This window comes from Takifugu rubripes, chromosome 3, assembly GCF_901000725.2.
Source record: "Takifugu rubripes chromosome 3, fTakRub1.2, whole genome shotgun sequence".
Taxonomy (NCBI): domain Eukaryota; kingdom Metazoa; phylum Chordata; class Actinopteri; order Tetraodontiformes; family Tetraodontidae; genus Takifugu; species Takifugu rubripes.
The window spans coordinates 3,747,825-3,764,991 of record NC_042287.1 but is presented as its reverse complement, the minus strand read 5'-3'; the positions used below and the strand labels follow the sequence as shown (position 1 = coordinate 3,764,991).

General features: G+C 43.3%; 3 protein-coding genes across 9 annotated transcripts; 1 reads left to right on the top strand and 2 right to left on the bottom strand.

Moving 5' to 3' along the window:
- Positions 1-176: 176 nt before the first annotated feature.
- Positions 177-3,223, bottom strand: mad2l2 (mitotic arrest deficient 2 like 2). The gene is made up of 8 exons (XM_003962938.3): positions 2,632-3,223; positions 2,438-2,556; positions 2,285-2,356; positions 2,098-2,198; positions 1,907-2,001; positions 831-904; positions 621-713; positions 177-502 (listed from the first exon to the last, which is right to left on the bottom strand). Exons 1-8 carry the CDS (start codon positions 2,669-2,671, stop codon positions 464-466), a joined length of 633 nt encoding a protein of 210 aa, XP_003962987.1. The 5' UTR covers positions 2,672-3,223; the 3' UTR covers positions 177-463.
- A 3,669-nt stretch (positions 3,224-6,892) lies between these two features.
- On the top strand, positions 6,893-12,498 carry slc25a45 (solute carrier family 25 member 45). Of its 6 annotated transcripts, none has more exons than XM_029833788.1 (10): positions 6,982-7,164; positions 9,315-9,354; positions 9,665-9,780; positions 9,865-10,053; positions 10,384-10,618; positions 10,756-11,630; positions 11,703-11,801; positions 11,970-12,024; positions 12,111-12,226; positions 12,360-12,498. In XM_029833788.1, the coding sequence occupies exons 3-6, from the start codon at positions 9,670-9,672 to the stop codon at positions 11,028-11,030; spliced, it is 810 nt and encodes a 269-aa protein (XP_029689648.1). In that variant the 5' UTR covers positions 6,982-7,164; positions 9,315-9,354; positions 9,665-9,669; the 3' UTR covers positions 11,031-11,630; positions 11,703-11,801; positions 11,970-12,024; positions 12,111-12,226; positions 12,360-12,498. The 6 variants fall into 6 exon arrangements, with proteins under 6 accessions (XP_029689645.1, XP_029689648.1, XP_029689647.1 ...); XM_029833787.1 differs by lacking the exon at positions 6,982-7,164 and adding an exon at positions 9,066-9,088; XM_029833783.1 differs by lacking the exon at positions 6,982-7,164 and adding an exon at positions 9,526-9,580 and having other exon boundaries at positions 9,157-9,354; positions 10,756-11,639; positions 11,762-11,801.
- Positions 12,499-12,650: 152 nt separating this feature from the next.
- Positions 12,651-16,861, bottom strand: LOC101069037 (solute carrier family 35 member E2A). 2 transcript variants are annotated; one of them, XM_011621246.2, is made up of 10 exons: positions 16,346-16,861; positions 16,052-16,200; positions 15,607-15,957; positions 15,282-15,417; positions 15,068-15,195; positions 14,396-14,516; positions 14,274-14,327; positions 14,113-14,185; positions 13,879-14,024; positions 12,651-13,747 (listed from the first exon to the last, which is right to left on the bottom strand). In XM_011621246.2, exons 3-10 carry the CDS (start codon positions 15,860-15,862, stop codon positions 13,525-13,527), a joined length of 1,137 nt encoding a protein of 378 aa, XP_011619548.1. In that variant the 5' UTR covers positions 15,863-15,957; positions 16,052-16,200; positions 16,346-16,861; the 3' UTR covers positions 12,651-13,524. The 2 variants fall into 2 exon arrangements, with proteins under 2 accessions (XP_011619548.1, XP_029689640.1); XM_029833780.1 differs by lacking the exon at positions 16,052-16,200.
- Between the last annotated feature and the right edge of the window lie 306 nt (positions 16,862-17,167).

Below are 17,167 nucleotides of genomic sequence, written 5' to 3'. Positions count from 1 at the left end.
TGAAACCCTTTTCATTTGAAGGCCCAGATGGGCTCAGTAGGAATTATCATCACTTAGATTAGATGCTCCATTTCTTCCCTCATAATAAGAAACACTTGTCCTTTAATATAAAACAATGAGACTAAAATGACCTTCAGAAAATGTAGAACAAATAATATCCAGTCTATTCAACCTGCTCCATCTAAATCCTTGAAACAGTTTATTGTCATGGTGCAACACTTGGTCCATCAACCAACACAATACAGCACAATAAAACAACATTCATGTACGCTGTATTTCATAGTGTTAAATAATACAGATAACGATAAAAAATAGTCAGGTATTCATATATGAAGACCAAATCCATCGTGGACACTGATTCACATTCCTTTATCCCTGATGATCAACATTTTTCTTCTGTAAGTCCCAACTTCCAACGTGATCACACATCAGTCACATTCAGTTCCTTTTGCAGAAAGATGACCTATGTTTTCTGGGCTCTCTCTTCCACGTACAGCTGCATCTGTTAAAAACGGAGAACATGAGGGCGAATGACTCCAACCATTTAAGGAGAGCCAATCAGCTCCAGGGTTAGACTTGATTTCTGTCATGTTTCTGCCAGCAGCAAAGCGTTTCCTCACTTTTACAATGTCGGATGTCATGGTTTTCAGCGGGATGAGTCGAGGCTCCTTCATGTGGACCTCCTGTTCATCAGCAACGATCCAGGGAAAATCCTGGGGGGGAACAAAGGATGGATCATTAAAAACAGAGATCCTATTTTGCAAGCATCAGAAATGTTATTAAATTTTATTTTTTAGAAAATTTCTGTTGCTAATGTTTTTAAATGTCACCTTTATTACTTGAACTTTCTCCATGCTGCGTGTGGCGGCCTCTCTGGTATGGACCAGAACTGAAAACGAACAACCTGGGACAAAAGGTCATAAACAAGTATAAATGATTCATATCAAAAAAGAAGCTCGACTGCTCCTATGAAAGGGAGCGGCTTTACAATTGTGACCATCTTGAAGTTTTCCACTCTCTGGACAGAAGAAAGCTTTTTTCCGTTGTTTGCTTCAGCACCTGCACGTGTTCGCAGACACATGTCTCCAACGCTACATTCGCAATTGCTCAAATTCATTTTTCAACTTTCATTGTCCAAAAAAAAAAAAAAAAGAAATCCAAATACTACAGAGTGCAACATGCACCAGAAACAGGTCTGACTTACTCTCAATGCAAACCAAACTCCAGAGACCGAGCAGCCATTCAGCAGAGGGTCACAGACCCCATACTCACAGAGCACCCACCACAGGATATCACGAGGGACACCTTTAAATGTCTTCACTAATTCAACAAAACACATGATGACTGGATGAGCAAACTCCCACGAAACCTCGAGCACCCTGTGGAGGGTATAGAGCTGGTTCAGAGTTCCAGGGTTAAGATGAAAAATATATTGTCACTCCTGTGTATGAGGTGCGACCATCGACCACACCCCTCTCCTGGACCGTGACGTAGACCCTCAAAGCAGATCTCATCCACCCCCTACACTTTGTGCCAACGACCTCAGTGAGTTCAGTTTACATGATAGATGAGTCCTCCTCAGAGTCCCCATCCTCCGCTTCCTCATGGGAAGGCAGGTGGGATTGAGGAGCACCTTGAAGTACTCCTACTACCGTCCCACAATGTCCCCAATTGAAGTCAACAGCTCCCCTCCTGCACTGTAAACAGTGTTGGCGGAGCATTCTGGGATTACGTGGTGTGTATTACAAGGCACATTCTTTCCAGAATTGTGCAGCCCTAATGTCTGCATAAAATTTGAAAAACTAAACATGTTTTGCACTTCTTGTTGTGGGTGATAATTACTCATGACACTCATATCTGTTGTTTCAGTATAGCTCGAATACTACTGTAATTCTGTTTAAATTACCTGGTGGGTTATTATTTAAAACGGCGTCGCACACACTTATCTTCAGAATGAATGCCCTCAGCAGCTGCTCCACATGTGACAGCAATGAGTCGGAGCTGCAACAGCAAAAACAAAAACAGACGTCAACATGAACCTTTGAGCACGATACCGCATACACACAGAAAGATGAACAGTAATCATTAAATACACACCTTATTGACAGGAGTGTTGGTTGGGAAATCTCAAACACAAATCTCTCGACTGGGCGATGCTCCTTGTCCATGATGACAACAACCACCTTCTCCGCATCATTCTGAGAAAAAATGACATCGGTGAGACGCAAGTGACAGATGTAATATGGTTTCCCCAAATCAACCACCGAATCGGTCAGTAAATTACCTTCTCAATGAGTGGCTTCATGCAATGGAGTGTATCTTGAATATACTGATTCAGCTCTGGGTGGCATGACATCTGTGAGTAAACGCCAACGAGAAATGATCAGTAGACCATAATTCAAAACTTTAGACCTTTAAATGGGCGAACTATACATACCTGCACGGGTACGTTGTATTTCTTTCTTTTCTGAAATATTCCAGATGGGTACACTTCACGTACGTACAGGATTAGATGTATTGCTACTTCCAGAAACTCACATAAAATGTCAGCAACAACTGGAAAAACAGATTAACAACATCGGTCTAAGGAATATTAATAACGCCAAACAGGACCATTGTGTTTTGTCTCACCTTGTCCAAAATTGAGGTCTTGCCTTGTTAAAGTTGTCATTCTTGATTTCCCATAGAAATGTCAAGCTAAATAAATTCTGGATTATTTTTTAAAAGCGGTAGCCTTCCATTTGTTATATATTTTAACAATTCCAAGAGTGAGACCTTAGCATTGGCGGTACTCGATCGGTAACTGGAACAAAATTGGTCCAGATCTTCTTCTCTGACTTCACTGGCGGGCTACAAACCAACGTTAAAGGTGCAGGTCGCCCCCTAGTGTACTGGACTGAATATCACATGACTAAAAATTACAAAATAAAGACAAGCGGGGCGGAGGCAAAAAAACATATCAAAGAAAAACGAAATCCTAAAAATCAAATTTGTCAAATATTCAATTTCTAATAGTCCTTTATTGCTACACACACAACATTGCTTCTTTCTTCACTTCCAACACTCTAGCAGCACATGCTCAACAAATTCTTTACAATTACAAAATTCACATTTACCGACTGTCTTTCTAATGAAAAGTCCAAAGAATGACAAATTTTGTTCGCCCATAGTCTTTATGTGCAACAAAACAATGAAGAGTACGGATACTGGCCAGAGAAGACCGCTGGTTTGAAAGGGGTGTCAAGGAAGCTATCCATGTCAAACTGGAAAAGCCTTCTTTAAACAGAGGTGGTGGCCTGAGGCACTTCCTATCACCCACATACAATGTTGTCCTCCACTCCTTCCAACAGCAAAACAAACATTCACACCATTCCAGGAGACCCATTGACTCACCACCATGTGATCCAGCAGACAAAGGGGAGACACCTCAACCGAAACTAGGTGAACGACCCGACCAACGACCCTGCTAACGACTCTCAGGTGACCACCCAGATCATTAGCATGCAGATGGTCCACAGGGGCTATATATTTTCAAGCTCTCTCCCCAGCGATTTCAGAACTGAAGAAGCCTTCTGGATAGAAGGCGAAACGTCTTCAAAGAGAAGAAACCCAGTCCAGTTGACATAGAAAACTACCTTGAATGAAGAGAGGTCTACACCCGCTGGCTGCAGAGCCCTCGCCTCAGATCGCTTCCACTGCAGGCTCCCACTCTCATTTTAAGAAAATGAATGGAGTTTAAATGTTCCTCTCCTCCACACACACACACAGACACACACACACAAACACACACACACGGATAAGGACTAATTGGCCACCATCTTCAAAAGCTGTAAAGTAGCCTATATTGTGAGACACTAAAGTGTAATAATAAAATGAAATTAGCAAATTTAAATGCTAAATGTTTTGAGACTCTGATAATTTTATGTATTTCAGAAGAACTTCAGTTTGTTTGAGCTTCTATTGTCAGGAAGACATTTTTCACATTAAGTCAAAATCTTTGCAATGAAGTAAAGTTGAAATATGCAATGGTGAATTATATAAGAAAGAAATGTCTGTTGTTTGAGCAGAAAAGAGGCCGAAATTGTCCAAACAACAGGCAGTCACATTTTTTCCTGTGACCAAAATCTGAGGACAGTTCAACACACCACTTTCAAAGATATTAATGCACAATCAGTACTTCTTCAATACATCACAGACCCTCTTTTGTGAATAATCTTGAGATTATAATTAGGAATAGTAAGAGCCCAACACATAAACCGATGGTTTTGATTGTACATCTGACTATGGAAAACCAATGGGTTGTAGTCTGAAAAATATCTTGGGCTGTGGCTGGACAATAGGCTGGACTGGACAAGCAACACGAGGCAGCTGTACAAGAAGACCCAGAGCAGGATGTACTTCCTGAGGAGACTCAGATCCTTCAACATCTGCAGGAAACTCCTCTGGATGTTCTACCAGTCTGTGGTCGCCAGCGTCCTGTCCCACGCTGTGGTGTGCTGGGGGGGGGAGTGCGACAAAAGCGGACCTCTCCAGGCTGGAGAAGCTGATCAGGCGGGCCAGCTCGGTGGTGGGGATGAAGCTGAAACCTCTGGTGACAGTGGCAGAGAGGAGAACTATTGACAAGCTGCGGAGCATCATGGACAATGACCGCCACCCTCTGCACACTGTCATCCACAGCCAGAGAAGCCTGATCAGCCAGAGGCTGCGCCTCCCCAAGTTCAGGACCAACAGACTGGGGAACTCATTCATCCCCCGAGCCATCAGGCTGTTCAACTCCTCACAAGGGGGGAGGAGGGCCAACAGAAGGACTGGAACATTTTTATAGTTTTATATTTATATTCATATTCTATTTTTAATTTATTCTATTTTATTCTATTTTTATTATCTTTAATAGGTTTAATGGGGTGTAATGGTGGTGGGAAATTTTGTACAGTGCTGTACGTTTCTTTGGAGATGCTAATTTCCCTGATGGACACCCCCTAAAGGGATCAATAAAGTACTCTTGAATCTTGAATCTTGAAAACCTTTGATGGGCCTCTCATTTGAGTGCAGGTAAACTTCACAGTGCTGGATGGCAAGCAAGAGGATTCTTGCAAAGGGGTTCTTTCTCGACTGTACAATCCTTAAATTGGTAACTGTTTAACTTATAAGAGAAATAGGTGACAGGATAGTCAATGCCTTGTTCATCTTCCTGCAAGAGTAGAGCCCAAGCCCCCACTGCACTATTGATTTTAACTTTAACAGCATATTAAAATCTCAAGCAGACAGAATTGGGTTTCAAGTTAGGGGTTAGGGTGAGGATTTGGGGTTAGGGTGAGGATTGGGTTAGGATTAGGGTTTAGAGTTAGGGGTTAGGTGTTATGTGCCTTTCATTTCAGGTTGACAGCCCAACTGGAAAATAACTGGAGTTGGAAAGGACTTATGTTAAGGTTAGGGTTAATAGAGGTAGGTTTAGGGTTGGAAGAAGCAGTAGGGTTAGGGTTGGGGTTAGGGTTAGGTTAGGAATAGAGATAGGGTTAGGGTTAGGGTTAGGGTTAGAAACAGAGGTAAGTTCAGGGTTGGGAGTAGAGGTAGGGTAAGGGTTGCAAGAAGTATTAGGATTGGTGTTAGGATTGGGATTAGGGTTGGGAGACAGGTTAGGGGATGGGTTGGGGTTAGGAGTGGAGTTAGGGTCAAGGTTAAGAGTGATGCTATGGTTAGTGTTAAGAACAGGGTTAGTGTTAGAAGCAGAGGTAGAGTTAGGGTCCAGGGTGGGGTTCGGGTTGGCAACAGAGGAATGGTTTGTGTTAGGAGTGGATGTAGGGTTGGCAGTAGAAGTAGATTTAGGGTTAAGGGTAGAGGTAGAATAAGGGTTAGAAGAAGTGTTAGGGTTGGGGTTAGGGTTAGGAATGGAGGTAGGGTCAGGTTTGGAGGGAGCGGTGGGGTTGGGGTTAGGTATGGAGGGGTTGGGGTTGGGGTTAGGAATAGAGGTAGGGTTAGGGTTAGAAGCAGGGGTAGAGTTGGGAATAGAGGTACAGTTAGGGTTAGGTATAAAGTTACGATTAGGGGTAGGGTTAGGGTTGGAAGAAGCAATATGGCTGAAGTTAGGGATGCGAGTAGGGATGGTGGGTGGTTCCGAATTCAGTTATGGAGTCAGTGATTGTGGGGTGTTGAGTATGGATGGATGTATGGAGTGAGTAGGAGTGAGAGAGGCCAAGGTTTTATTTTAAATTGTCTGGAGAAATTGCTTGGAGTAGTCTCTTGTATGAAGACTGCGAAAAAGTGTTGTGGTGGCTTTATGGAAATCAGAGGCATTGGAGCTAATGCTGTGGAAGTGGATCATTTGGGACTTTATGATTCCTTTGAAAGTGTGTCTTGGGTGCTGACTTGATTTGTAAAGAAATGCATGAGTGTCTGTAGGTTTGAAGAAGACATTTGTCTCTAGTGATTTGTGTGAATTTTGTGAGATCTTGAAGAAGACTGTGGTGTCCAGAAAGTTGACTCGGTGTTGATCTAATGTGTATTTTACCTTGATGGGTGGGTGGTGGCTGTTGAGAATATTAATAAATAAATAAAGAATAATAATAAAGAATTGGGGAGTACAGAAAGCAGAGGTAAAGAGTGGGTTGAAGGGGGCATTTTGTAAGCCTTATGGTTATGGTTAGGAATAGGTTAGGGTTATGGTTAGGGTTAGCCCCAGACAAACAACAATGGCAAGGAAAAACTCCCCTTTAACAGGAAGAAACCTTGAGCAGGACCAGGCTCATGTAGGGGAACCCTCCTGCTGATGGCCGGCTGGGTAGAGAGAGAGGAGGAGAGGAGAGGGGAGGGGAGGGGAGCACAGAAACACATACAAAAATACACTATTTATACAGCGGGTATAGAGTGTTAATCATATTTATCATAAATATGATTAACACTCTATACCACTCCTGGCTCACAGGCTCCGAGTAACGCTGCTAATTGTATTGCTGGGAGCGCTTGTTATTTGCCACTGATTGACATGGTGTTTGGAGCCACACTGGCTTTGTAAATTTGGCTTGCCTAACCAAGGCAGCAACGAGGCATCAAAGCACTGCCGGACACTTACAAGCGACGGTGCTTTCCAAACCTTTTGGGGAAACCAGAGTGGATCTACAGCTGAGCGAGCAAGTGTGCAGGGAAACGGAGCTCCACAACGAAAAGGTGAAGAAAAATAGGGAAATCTTAAAAAGACTGATAGACTGTGTTTGGCGGTGACCATCCCCGTGTCTACTGCTTCTGTTGAACGGACATTCTCAGCCCTAAAGCAAATTAAAATGTATGCCAGAAATACGACAGGGCAGGCTCGACTTTCAGCATTAGCTTCGATGGCGATAGAAAAGGACTTCTTGATGGAACTGAAACGCACGAATAATCTGCATAACAGAGTAATTGAAATCTTCTTGAGGAAAGAAAGGAGGGTGGATTTTGTGTACAAATAATCAGGATTTTTGGTGAGTAAAATCAAAAATTCTGATTATACTAAAATGTTGCTATACTCCTAAATAATTTATAAATAGTTATAGTTTAAATAGTTGATGTATTTAATTACTGTTTAATTACTGTTTGCACTTGCACACCATAAGCCAGGTTGTGTGTGTGATTGAAGACCTTCCCTCGTTCATGTGTCTTCAGTACCGTGTTTGATAAAGTGACGCTTTAAGCTGGCGGAAGTCTGTCTTGAGTTCTTCCGCAACCTAAAACCCTAACTCGCCACAATAATATTGCAGTTTTATCCGGTTATTTTTGATGATTTTTTTTTTTTATGTGTGTCGCAGTTGTACCTTCAGTGGAAGTTTTATAGCCATAAAATGGTTGTCACGGAGTGAGCCGTGCCACTTAAGCACACACGTTCGCATTTCATTTCCATTCCGTTCTGTCTTGGTTTACTCGGTTTAAGCATTTCACACGCACCACTTTTTACCATAGCTTCATATTGGAATACATTGTAGCCGACATGCACGGCATGGCCAACCGGCATTTATGTTACCAACGCGCGTCATATTGCCTCACCGTATCACCTCCCGTCTGTTTAACATTGCCCAAAGAATCACACTCACACTATGGCTGTTTAAAAGCATCAAGGTTTATTTGTTTGTCATTTATCAAAAGCACCAATATTTCAATAGCTCACCAGCAGGACATACTTCCTGGTTCGGGGAAACCGAAGGACTGGTCCATGATTGTATATATGGAGGGGTTTCGCGGGGTGCTACGGCACAATCTATTTTAGCGGGGGTGTTTTATTGGGGTAAATTGAATTGTATTTTACTGTGCACTGGGTGGTTGTTGGTGGTGGAAATTTGTTTTAGAAGTTTGATGCATATTTTGTATTTTCTTTTCGGTTGTAATTTTGAGTTTGTCAATGCATTAGTTAGCGTAATAATTTTGATAATTGGTTTCACTTGTGGGAGGGGCTACAGGTATAAAAGCCCGGTAGTAGGCCCAAGACTTGTTGGTTGTTGAGTTGGTTGGTTGTTATTTTGGAGAAAAAGAAAATTGTTGGAGAAAGAGTCAAAGTTGTGATGTGTAAAAGTGTGCAGGATCTGTATGTTTTGTATGGACTTAGCCTGGCATCTTCTGACGCCACTTTATTTTTGGTAAATAAAAAATACATTTTTGGAGGAAAGAAGGCCTGTAGAAGCCTTCTCTGTCAATGGCTTTATCCTTTTCCAGTTTCTGTAGTAAGTCTACCACCTTCTTGTATGAGCTGGTGGGGTCTCGCTTGAGTTTCTCATATGTAGCGGTATCTGTCAGGAGACTGAGTATTTTGGTGTCATAGTCAGTGGTATTGAGTACGACCGTGCACCTACCTTTGTCAGCTGGTAAGATGGTGATGTTCTTGTCCTTGGCTAAGGATGCAATGGCTCTTTTTTCCTCATTTGTGATATTGGAGGTGGGAGGTTTTGCACTAGCAATACACCCACATACAATGCAGTCCTCCACTCCTTCCAACAACAAAACAAACATTCACACCATTCCATGAGACCCAGTGACTCATCACCATGTGATCCAGCAGACAAAGGGGAGACACCTCAACAGAAACTAGGTGAACGACCCGACGAACGACCCTGCTAACGACTCTCAGGTGACCACCCAGATCATTAGCATGCTAATGGTCCACAGGGGCTATATATTTTCAAGCTCTCTCCCCAGCGATTTCAGAACTGAAGAAGCCTTCTGGATAGAAGGCGAAACGTCTTCAAGAGAAGAAACCCAGTCCAGTTGACAGAGAAAACTACCTTGGACACAATGACCTGGATGACTGAGAATTTACACAGACAAGCCTGATATTGTTGCTATACTTGCTCCAGGTAAACGCAGCAATCCGTTTGCTGACACCAGGAATAAAGGGTAAATCAAATAATATTATAAATGCACTCATTCATTGTCATTTACTTCAGTTCTTAACGTGCACGTTTACTTGATTATATCAAGTAAAGTAAGTAACCAAGCTGAAATGCTACTTTAAATTCATGAGTGTAGCTTGTTATTGTGGTAACCTATCAGTGATTAACTTTACAGGTTCTAAATCTCTAAACCATGCATTTTCTGGACTTCGTTGCTGGGTGCATTTCAGGTAAACATTCGCATAAGATTTCAAAAACTCATTTAGAGGTGAATTTCATTCATGCCATTTTTCTGTGAATCTACTACTGCTCAGGCGCTATGGGCCTGACAGTCGGATACCCGCTGGACACCGTGAAGGTGCGGCTGCAGACCCAGTCCGTGTATCAGGGGCTCCTTCACTGTATGTCTGAAACATACACGCACGAAGGGGTAAGTGCTGTAGCCCATACGAGAATTCCAGGAGAAGACATTATGCAAAAAGTATTAATGCTCGGTTATCTTTTGTCGTATCAGCTCCACGGATTCTTCAAAGGCATGACATTTCCACTGCTTTCCACTGGCCTCATCAATTCATTTGCCTTTGGCTCCTACAGCACAGCCCTGGATTTGCTCACTGGGTCCCGCCACAGTGACCCCAGTCAAAGGAAACCGGCCTCTGCTGCACATGTCTTTACTGCTGGCAGCTTTGCGGGACTGACGCAGGTCAGACGGCCTGATGTTTACTGGCTGGTGGTGCCGAGACTAGACCACAGATGCACAACTAGACAACAGCTTCTATGCATTACATTTTCTTAGGATGTGTATAAGAATTATTGCAAATCCAAGTCATCAAGTTTGGCTTTAGTCTAATTTCTAGATTTCTTTCAGCATTCCTTTCTGGCTCTGTACGATCATCAATGGCGTTTTTTAATTTTACCTCCATAAAATTGGGTTGAATTTGTTATATAGCATCAAGAGCGACATTTATTATTTCAAGAAAATGATGACTGCTTTGAGAACTGTTCATTTATCTTTAACCCGATCTGCTTTCAGCTGTCCGTCAGTATACCCATTGACCTGGTTAAGGTGCGCCTCCAGGGTCAAACAAGTGCTGACCAGTATCGTGGGTCCGTTCACTGTGTTGATGAAATCTTGAAGAAGGAAGGACCAAGGGGTCTCTTTAAAGGGGGCTTGGCTCTCGCTATCAGGGACTTGCTGAGCTACGGACTCTATTTTTTGTCTTACGAGTTGATTTGTGAGGCTCTAACAGAGGCGGGCAAAGAGCCAGGTAAGTTTCAAAGGTAACGGTGTGCAATATGGAAAGTTTTAGGATTGTTCCTGTCTGGTCTGCTTTTATACCAGTAAATAAAACTGGGCACGGATTTTGTAGCTGGTCACTGCTCTCATAACACCGTCTCTCCTCAGGAATGTTGTCAATAATGACAGCCGGTGGGTTGGCGGGCGTATTGTCCTGGGCTTTAGCCACGCCCATGGATGTAGTGAAAGCCCGTCTTCAGATGTCAGAAGCTGGCGGCCGGACGTATAACGGGATCCTGGACTGCATGAGAACAAGTGTCAAGGAGGAGGGAGTGAGGGTCTTTTTTAAAGGAGTCGCGTTGAACAGCGTGAGGGCCTTTCCTGTCAACGCCATCACCTTCCTAAGTTACGAGAGGCTGATGAAGCTTTTCCATTCAGGATGACTTGTGTTTTACATCGTTCCTACTAGAGAATACATTTCCAAATATTCGTTTCAGTGTTTTATTTACTCATTCATTTGATACCTTAACTAAAACTGTGGCCCTGGCAGGTTCACCCCCTAAAGGGGTTAGTGTGCAGGGTCTGTATGTTTTGTATGGATTTAGCCTGGCATCTTCTGACGCCACTTTATTTTTGGTCAATAAAAAATACATTTTTGGAGGAAAGAATCTCCCTCTGTCTCCTCCACCGCCGTTCATCCTTGCGACAATGGTTGAGGGTTGGATTGATTCAGACGGAGCACTACTGAAGGCCTAGGTGTGAAATGCACGGCCCGCCACTGTTGCGTTCGTTTATCATAAATAGTGTATGATAAACGAACGCAACAGGTTTTTATAATGGCTCAATTCCTTCACGTTTCCATCCAATATGGCTCACATGGAAGCCAGACATGGCGGCATAAAGCTCCAGGTTAGATGACGTAGCGTGCATTTATTATATTGTTGCTTTAAGACCCGCCAACAGTGTGGATGCTCCGACGCGGCAAAAGAGTTGGAAAAGCAGCGCGCCACGTCTGGCACATCCAGGAAAACTATACAAGAAAGGTACTAACGGTAAGGTGGTCTTGTTGCCTCAAGTACTTTATGACAGAAACTACGTTTCTCACATTTTTAAAGACCTGAACGAAGTTTTGGGACGGCAAAGAAGCCTGATATTGTTGCTATACTTGCTCCAGGTAAACGCAGCAATCCGTTTGCTGACACCAGGAATAAAGGGTAAATCGAATAATATAAATGCACTCATTCATTGTCATTTACTTCAGTTCTTAACGTGCACGTTTACTTGATTATATCAAGTAAAGTAAGTAACCAAGCTGAAAGGCTACTTTAAATTCATGAGTGTAGCTTGTTATTGTGGTAACCTATCAGTGATTAACTTTACAGGTTCTAAATCTCTAAACCATGCATTTTCTGGACTTCGTTGCTGGGTGCATTTCAGGTAAACATTCGCATAAGATTTCAAAAACTCATTTAGAGAGGTGAATTTCATTCATGCCATTTTTCTGTGAATCTACTACTGCTCAGGCGCTATGGGCCTGACAGTCGGATACCCGCTAGACACCGTGAAGGTGCGGCTGCAGACCCAGTCCGTGTATCAGGGGCTCCTTCACTGTGTGTCTGAAACATACACGCACGAAGGGGTAAGTGCTGTAGCCCATACGAGAATTCCAGGAGAAGACATTATGCAAAAAGTATTAATGCTCGGTTATCTTTTGTCTCATTAATTTGATACCTTAACTAAAATTGTGGCGCTGCCCGGTTCACCCCCTAAAGAGGAACTCCAAAAGTTAATCTTGTACTGGATGAAAATTTATTAGTCCCAATCTGGGCTTGTAAGCATAATTTAAGGATGAACAAAGAAGTGACCTCAGCACTTCAGACGGGATCTGGAAGAATGTTTTCATTCACTGCGGGCGCTCGGTTCAGCCCGAGGACAGGACTCGTTGATCCTGATTTTGTTATTTTACGAACAGCAGATGTCCGTTTACCTGGCATCGAGGGAGAATAACAGTTAATATTGTAACCAACTGCATAATGAATAATGCGCGACACTGTTTCTTTTGTACAACTGAGAAATGGTTTTATTGCAGTCTGGATTCTGATGCTGTCTGAGCCTTTTGATTTCTCTGATGTCACTGCAGCGACTTTGGCGAGGAGTGACCAATCAGAACGGGCTCTGACTGTGGCAGAAATAAAGCATTCATGTGTTCAGTTCATTTTCCACAGTGGTCACCTTCAGGTGCACTTCACTATCTTAATAAACTCACATTCCACAAGAAAACTGCTGCAGAGAAAAGTGGGCACGTTCACTCAGGCATTCTCTTGTAAATGGAAGGATTCTCTTTACAGACAACACACAAACAATGAGAAAAGGTGGGGGCAGAAGCCACCAGTGTGCATCTGCAACAGTTCAGGAATTACAAAGCATTCTTAGAATGCAGTATTTGGATTAATATAAAAATTACAGGCCTGTTGTGACTGGACAAACCTCCAAAAATGGCCTCTTGTAGGCACTCATATTGCACATGCATCTTTAGATAGATGCAGATGGTACAATGTACAAAAAAATCCAAAAAACAGCAGCACCTTAACCACAGACTAGAAAGTAGGACAAACAAGATAAAACACCCTGAGCTTCTGCTTTTACTGGCCAATATGACAAACAGAAAGGTGATCGGGTGAATAAAGTCTATGGGATGTAGAAATAGTCTATATACAGTTCCACAGGACAAGAATCAGCTTGGTCAAACAGACACCGACCTTCGTCGAGACAATAACAGAGACGTTCATAAAAGCTTTAAGACGTGACAGTTACACTGAGAACCTTTAAAGTGTGTCGGGGGAAGAACAGCGCACGCCCAGTCATCCCACTCTAACACATATGGAACCAAACACAGATTTGCTAATACAGTCCCCCCCCCCCCCCCATTCTTTGACCTCACTGAGCAGCTTGTAAGTTCTGGTCCTTCAGTAGTGGTTTGTGGCTTTGCTCGGCAGCCATGGTCTGCAGCGTTTTTCTCTGGAGCTGTCTAGCCTTGTTGTACAGGAAGACCCCGACAAAGACGAGGGCGGTGCCGGTGGCACTGAGGATGGTGATGTGGTTGCTAAACACGATGATGCTAAGCCAAACCGACAAAGCGTGTTTGACGGTACTGGCGACGCTGTGGGAGAAATAGGGTGGACAAAAATGGCGAAGAGCTATTAGAAATGTATTTTCATTCTCAGAGACACTGAAGCTTAAATTCAAGGTGATTGCTGATGAAACGCTTAAAGCGCAGACTGGCACTCCAACCTGAAGGTGACGGGGGAGATCCGTCCCATGAGCGCGTACGCTGTGACACTTTGTAGGTGGAACAGGGTACCATCAAAGAGTAGCAACAGGATCATGTCTTGGCTCAAGCTGAAGCTCCGCCCACTCTTCCCAACAAAAGGGATGTCCTGGAAACATAGAGGAGGTGGATTTCCCTGAGCAAATCTTGCCTGTGTTCATACACATTGATGCTGTGTGGCATTATTACTCACTCACCATGAGGAACACCCAGGCAGGTATAAGCATGATGACTGCCGCAGCACTGGTATAAAACTGTAGCTCAGGAGGGCTGAAACAACACCAGTCAGTGGACATAATAATTAATATGTGGCTGCATCACATGACATAAATCCACGTGTTTAGTTGTGTCACTTTACCTAAACCTATAAGTGTCCCCACTGAGCAGTTTCTTGGAGAAAACATTCTGCAGACTGAGACCAAAAGCAACAGGATAAATGTGGATTCATACACACGTGTACCATGACGGTGCTGCCATTACCAGTCCATGATGTTGGTCGAGAGCGCCGCGGAGAAGCCCAGCGTGTTGAAGCTGAGCTCCGTGGCTGTGCATAAAGCCAGGCCAGCCATGACAGGGAAGAGGGACAGATTGACCCACAAGCCTGTGGGTGGAGGAGGGGCAAAGAATCATGTCACAACACATGAAAAGACCATTATCTGGATTCAAAACTGGATTTCCCTGTTTCAGTCAAACCAGTTTGGTCACATCACTAACAAAGGCTGCTATGGAAAAGGTGTTGTGAACTTAAACAAAAGTAACAGTCCCGAAACATAATTAGAATCTTTCCATTCAACTGCAGGAACAGACAGAGAATGGAGGACCTCATTGTCAAAATGGTTTTTGTTGGGGTATTGAAACCCAACTGCTATTGTCCAGCCATTTTAGTTCACTTCAGAGTCAACAAGAACAATTCAAATTTAGAAAAACTGGTTTTTGCTACACACGACATTAATTTTTGGGAGTGTAGTACTTTCCTAAGAAACAGGAACTTTTTAGGTGGGCACTGCAGCACTGATGATTTCTAAATTGCTAATTTCTTTAATGTTGTCAATGACATAAGAAAGACAAATACAATAAAAAAGACTGAAAAAAAACAACCAAGTTAAGGCTGTCAGCCTAATGAAAAAATAAATAAAATGGGGAGTTATGTACCTGTGTACTCCCCCAGAATAAGCCTGGACATGATGACAGTAAAGATGGGTGCAGAACTCTTCACTGTCTCTGCGAAGGAGACCGCCACATTCTTCAGGCTAACTAAGCCAAGAACCACTGTGACAAACCTGGCAGGAGGGACGTAGGACAAGGTCAATAATGCAATAACTCGAAGGAAAAGATATTTACATATACAGATAGAAGATACTGATACCTCATGAGTCCAACAAAGAGCATTATCATGATGAAGTTTTGGGGATACTCGCTCCTAGACTTGTGTTTGTACAGGCAACACGGTACAAACATCTTTAGGCAGCCAATGATGGTTGTGGAGAGCATCTGAATAGCACCTGAGGGTTGGGAGGGAACAATGAATATTTATATTGGCTGTGAATGACAATTGAAGAAATGTTTGTTTCTTCTAAGCAAACACTGTTAAAACCCAGTTTGTTCATCTTAACATTTGACGAGTCGTATTAAATACACGCACGACATTCAGGCCAGTGTTGCGTGTAGCTGACAAGTATACCTGTCTTTACCTAACATGCTGGGCTCTCCCTCCAGCAGCGACAGGATGTACTTGTTCAGGAACAGGGTGCAAAAGCTGAAGAAGTACCACAGTCCCAGGTAGACCATGGAGCGCCAGTTCCACACTCCCGACTCTGCCTCGATGACCGTCGTCTCGGTGACAGTGATCTTCAGCACCTTTTCCCCCGTCAGGCTGTCGCTGCGCGCCAGGACCACCCGCTCCTGGCGAGAGCGGAAGGGTGACAGGAAGCGCCACAGCAGGTGCATGGTAGTCCGTTTGCCCCCTGGGATTGTGCTGCTCGGCTCAGGGGCCCCACAGTAAGGGTCCCAGAAGTAAAAGCAAGATGAAGAGGCTGAAAGATCTGCATAAGACACACGCACAAGGAATTCGTGGAATTACAGCAAATGCTGCAAATCTAGAATCTGAATTGACTTGATCAGAGACTAGCAGTTCACCTTTCGGAAAAGCAGTGTGACATGTGTCCTTGAGCTCAAACTGCGCGTTCGGACCTTTCAGCAGTTAAAATACTCATCATTTGTTACACTAGGTTGTACTGAGACATCTGCTGCTGCATCATGATGGTTCGCCTTCGTCACCAAAATAACTGAAAGAGCAGGTGAACCTTGGACTGACTTATAAGAACAGATAAGACTGGTCGTTTACCCAACACAAGCTGTGCAGCAGCATGCATTAAGAACAATAATAATAAATATATATATATATATATATATACACGCATAAAGCCTTACCTCTCTCCGAACCCCGGTGCATCAATAAAACTCAAAAGGCATTGTAGAATCAGGCTAATGGGCCATTAAGTGTTATAACAGGAAGTTGAACATTCGCGCTAGCTAAGACTATCCACTGATTTCGCGGCAACGTGGGCTTCTGGGGAGCCCAAATGATATCGGTAGCAAGGATGTTAACCATGCTCCTTGCCCAACATGATGGAAATGTTAAATGCGGTCGGGCCGACAGTGGTCACACGTCTTTAGGCACCTCTGTCTGGTCCATATCTGCCGTTCTGACCGTCGGATACGTGGCTTTCCGCGACCATGAGCGTCAAGAGACCTGGAAACAATGACGGGATACAGGTCGGAGACCTCGGAATTAAAAGCGTTTTCCGCAACCTAGGGGGGAGGGATTTAAAAAAATCGTCTTATTGTAATCGTTATTGTAAGTGTGTCGATATCTATTCTTATTTATACGTTGAGCGATAGGTGTTAGCTATGTAGCATTCGGGACCGCGATTCGTAGAATAATGCTTTTAATTAGCGTGGAGCACCAGCGCTTCCGGTACGGTTCACACCCCACCCCCGGCAATGAATAATAAATAAAAAGCTAAACGAACCTAATCTAATTCATGTTATTCATACTTGCATGAATTTTTTTTACTATGGGTTAGTTTGGATGATTTTAAACAGATGTCTACACTTGAATAAAAAGCAATTGTCAAAACCAAATTTATTTCAAACATCAGCACAGAAGTGGAATTTACTCATTTATTAGCGACAAACACAGCCGACACATCTATGTCACGATCGAAAAATGTATAAACGTGTGTTATGTTA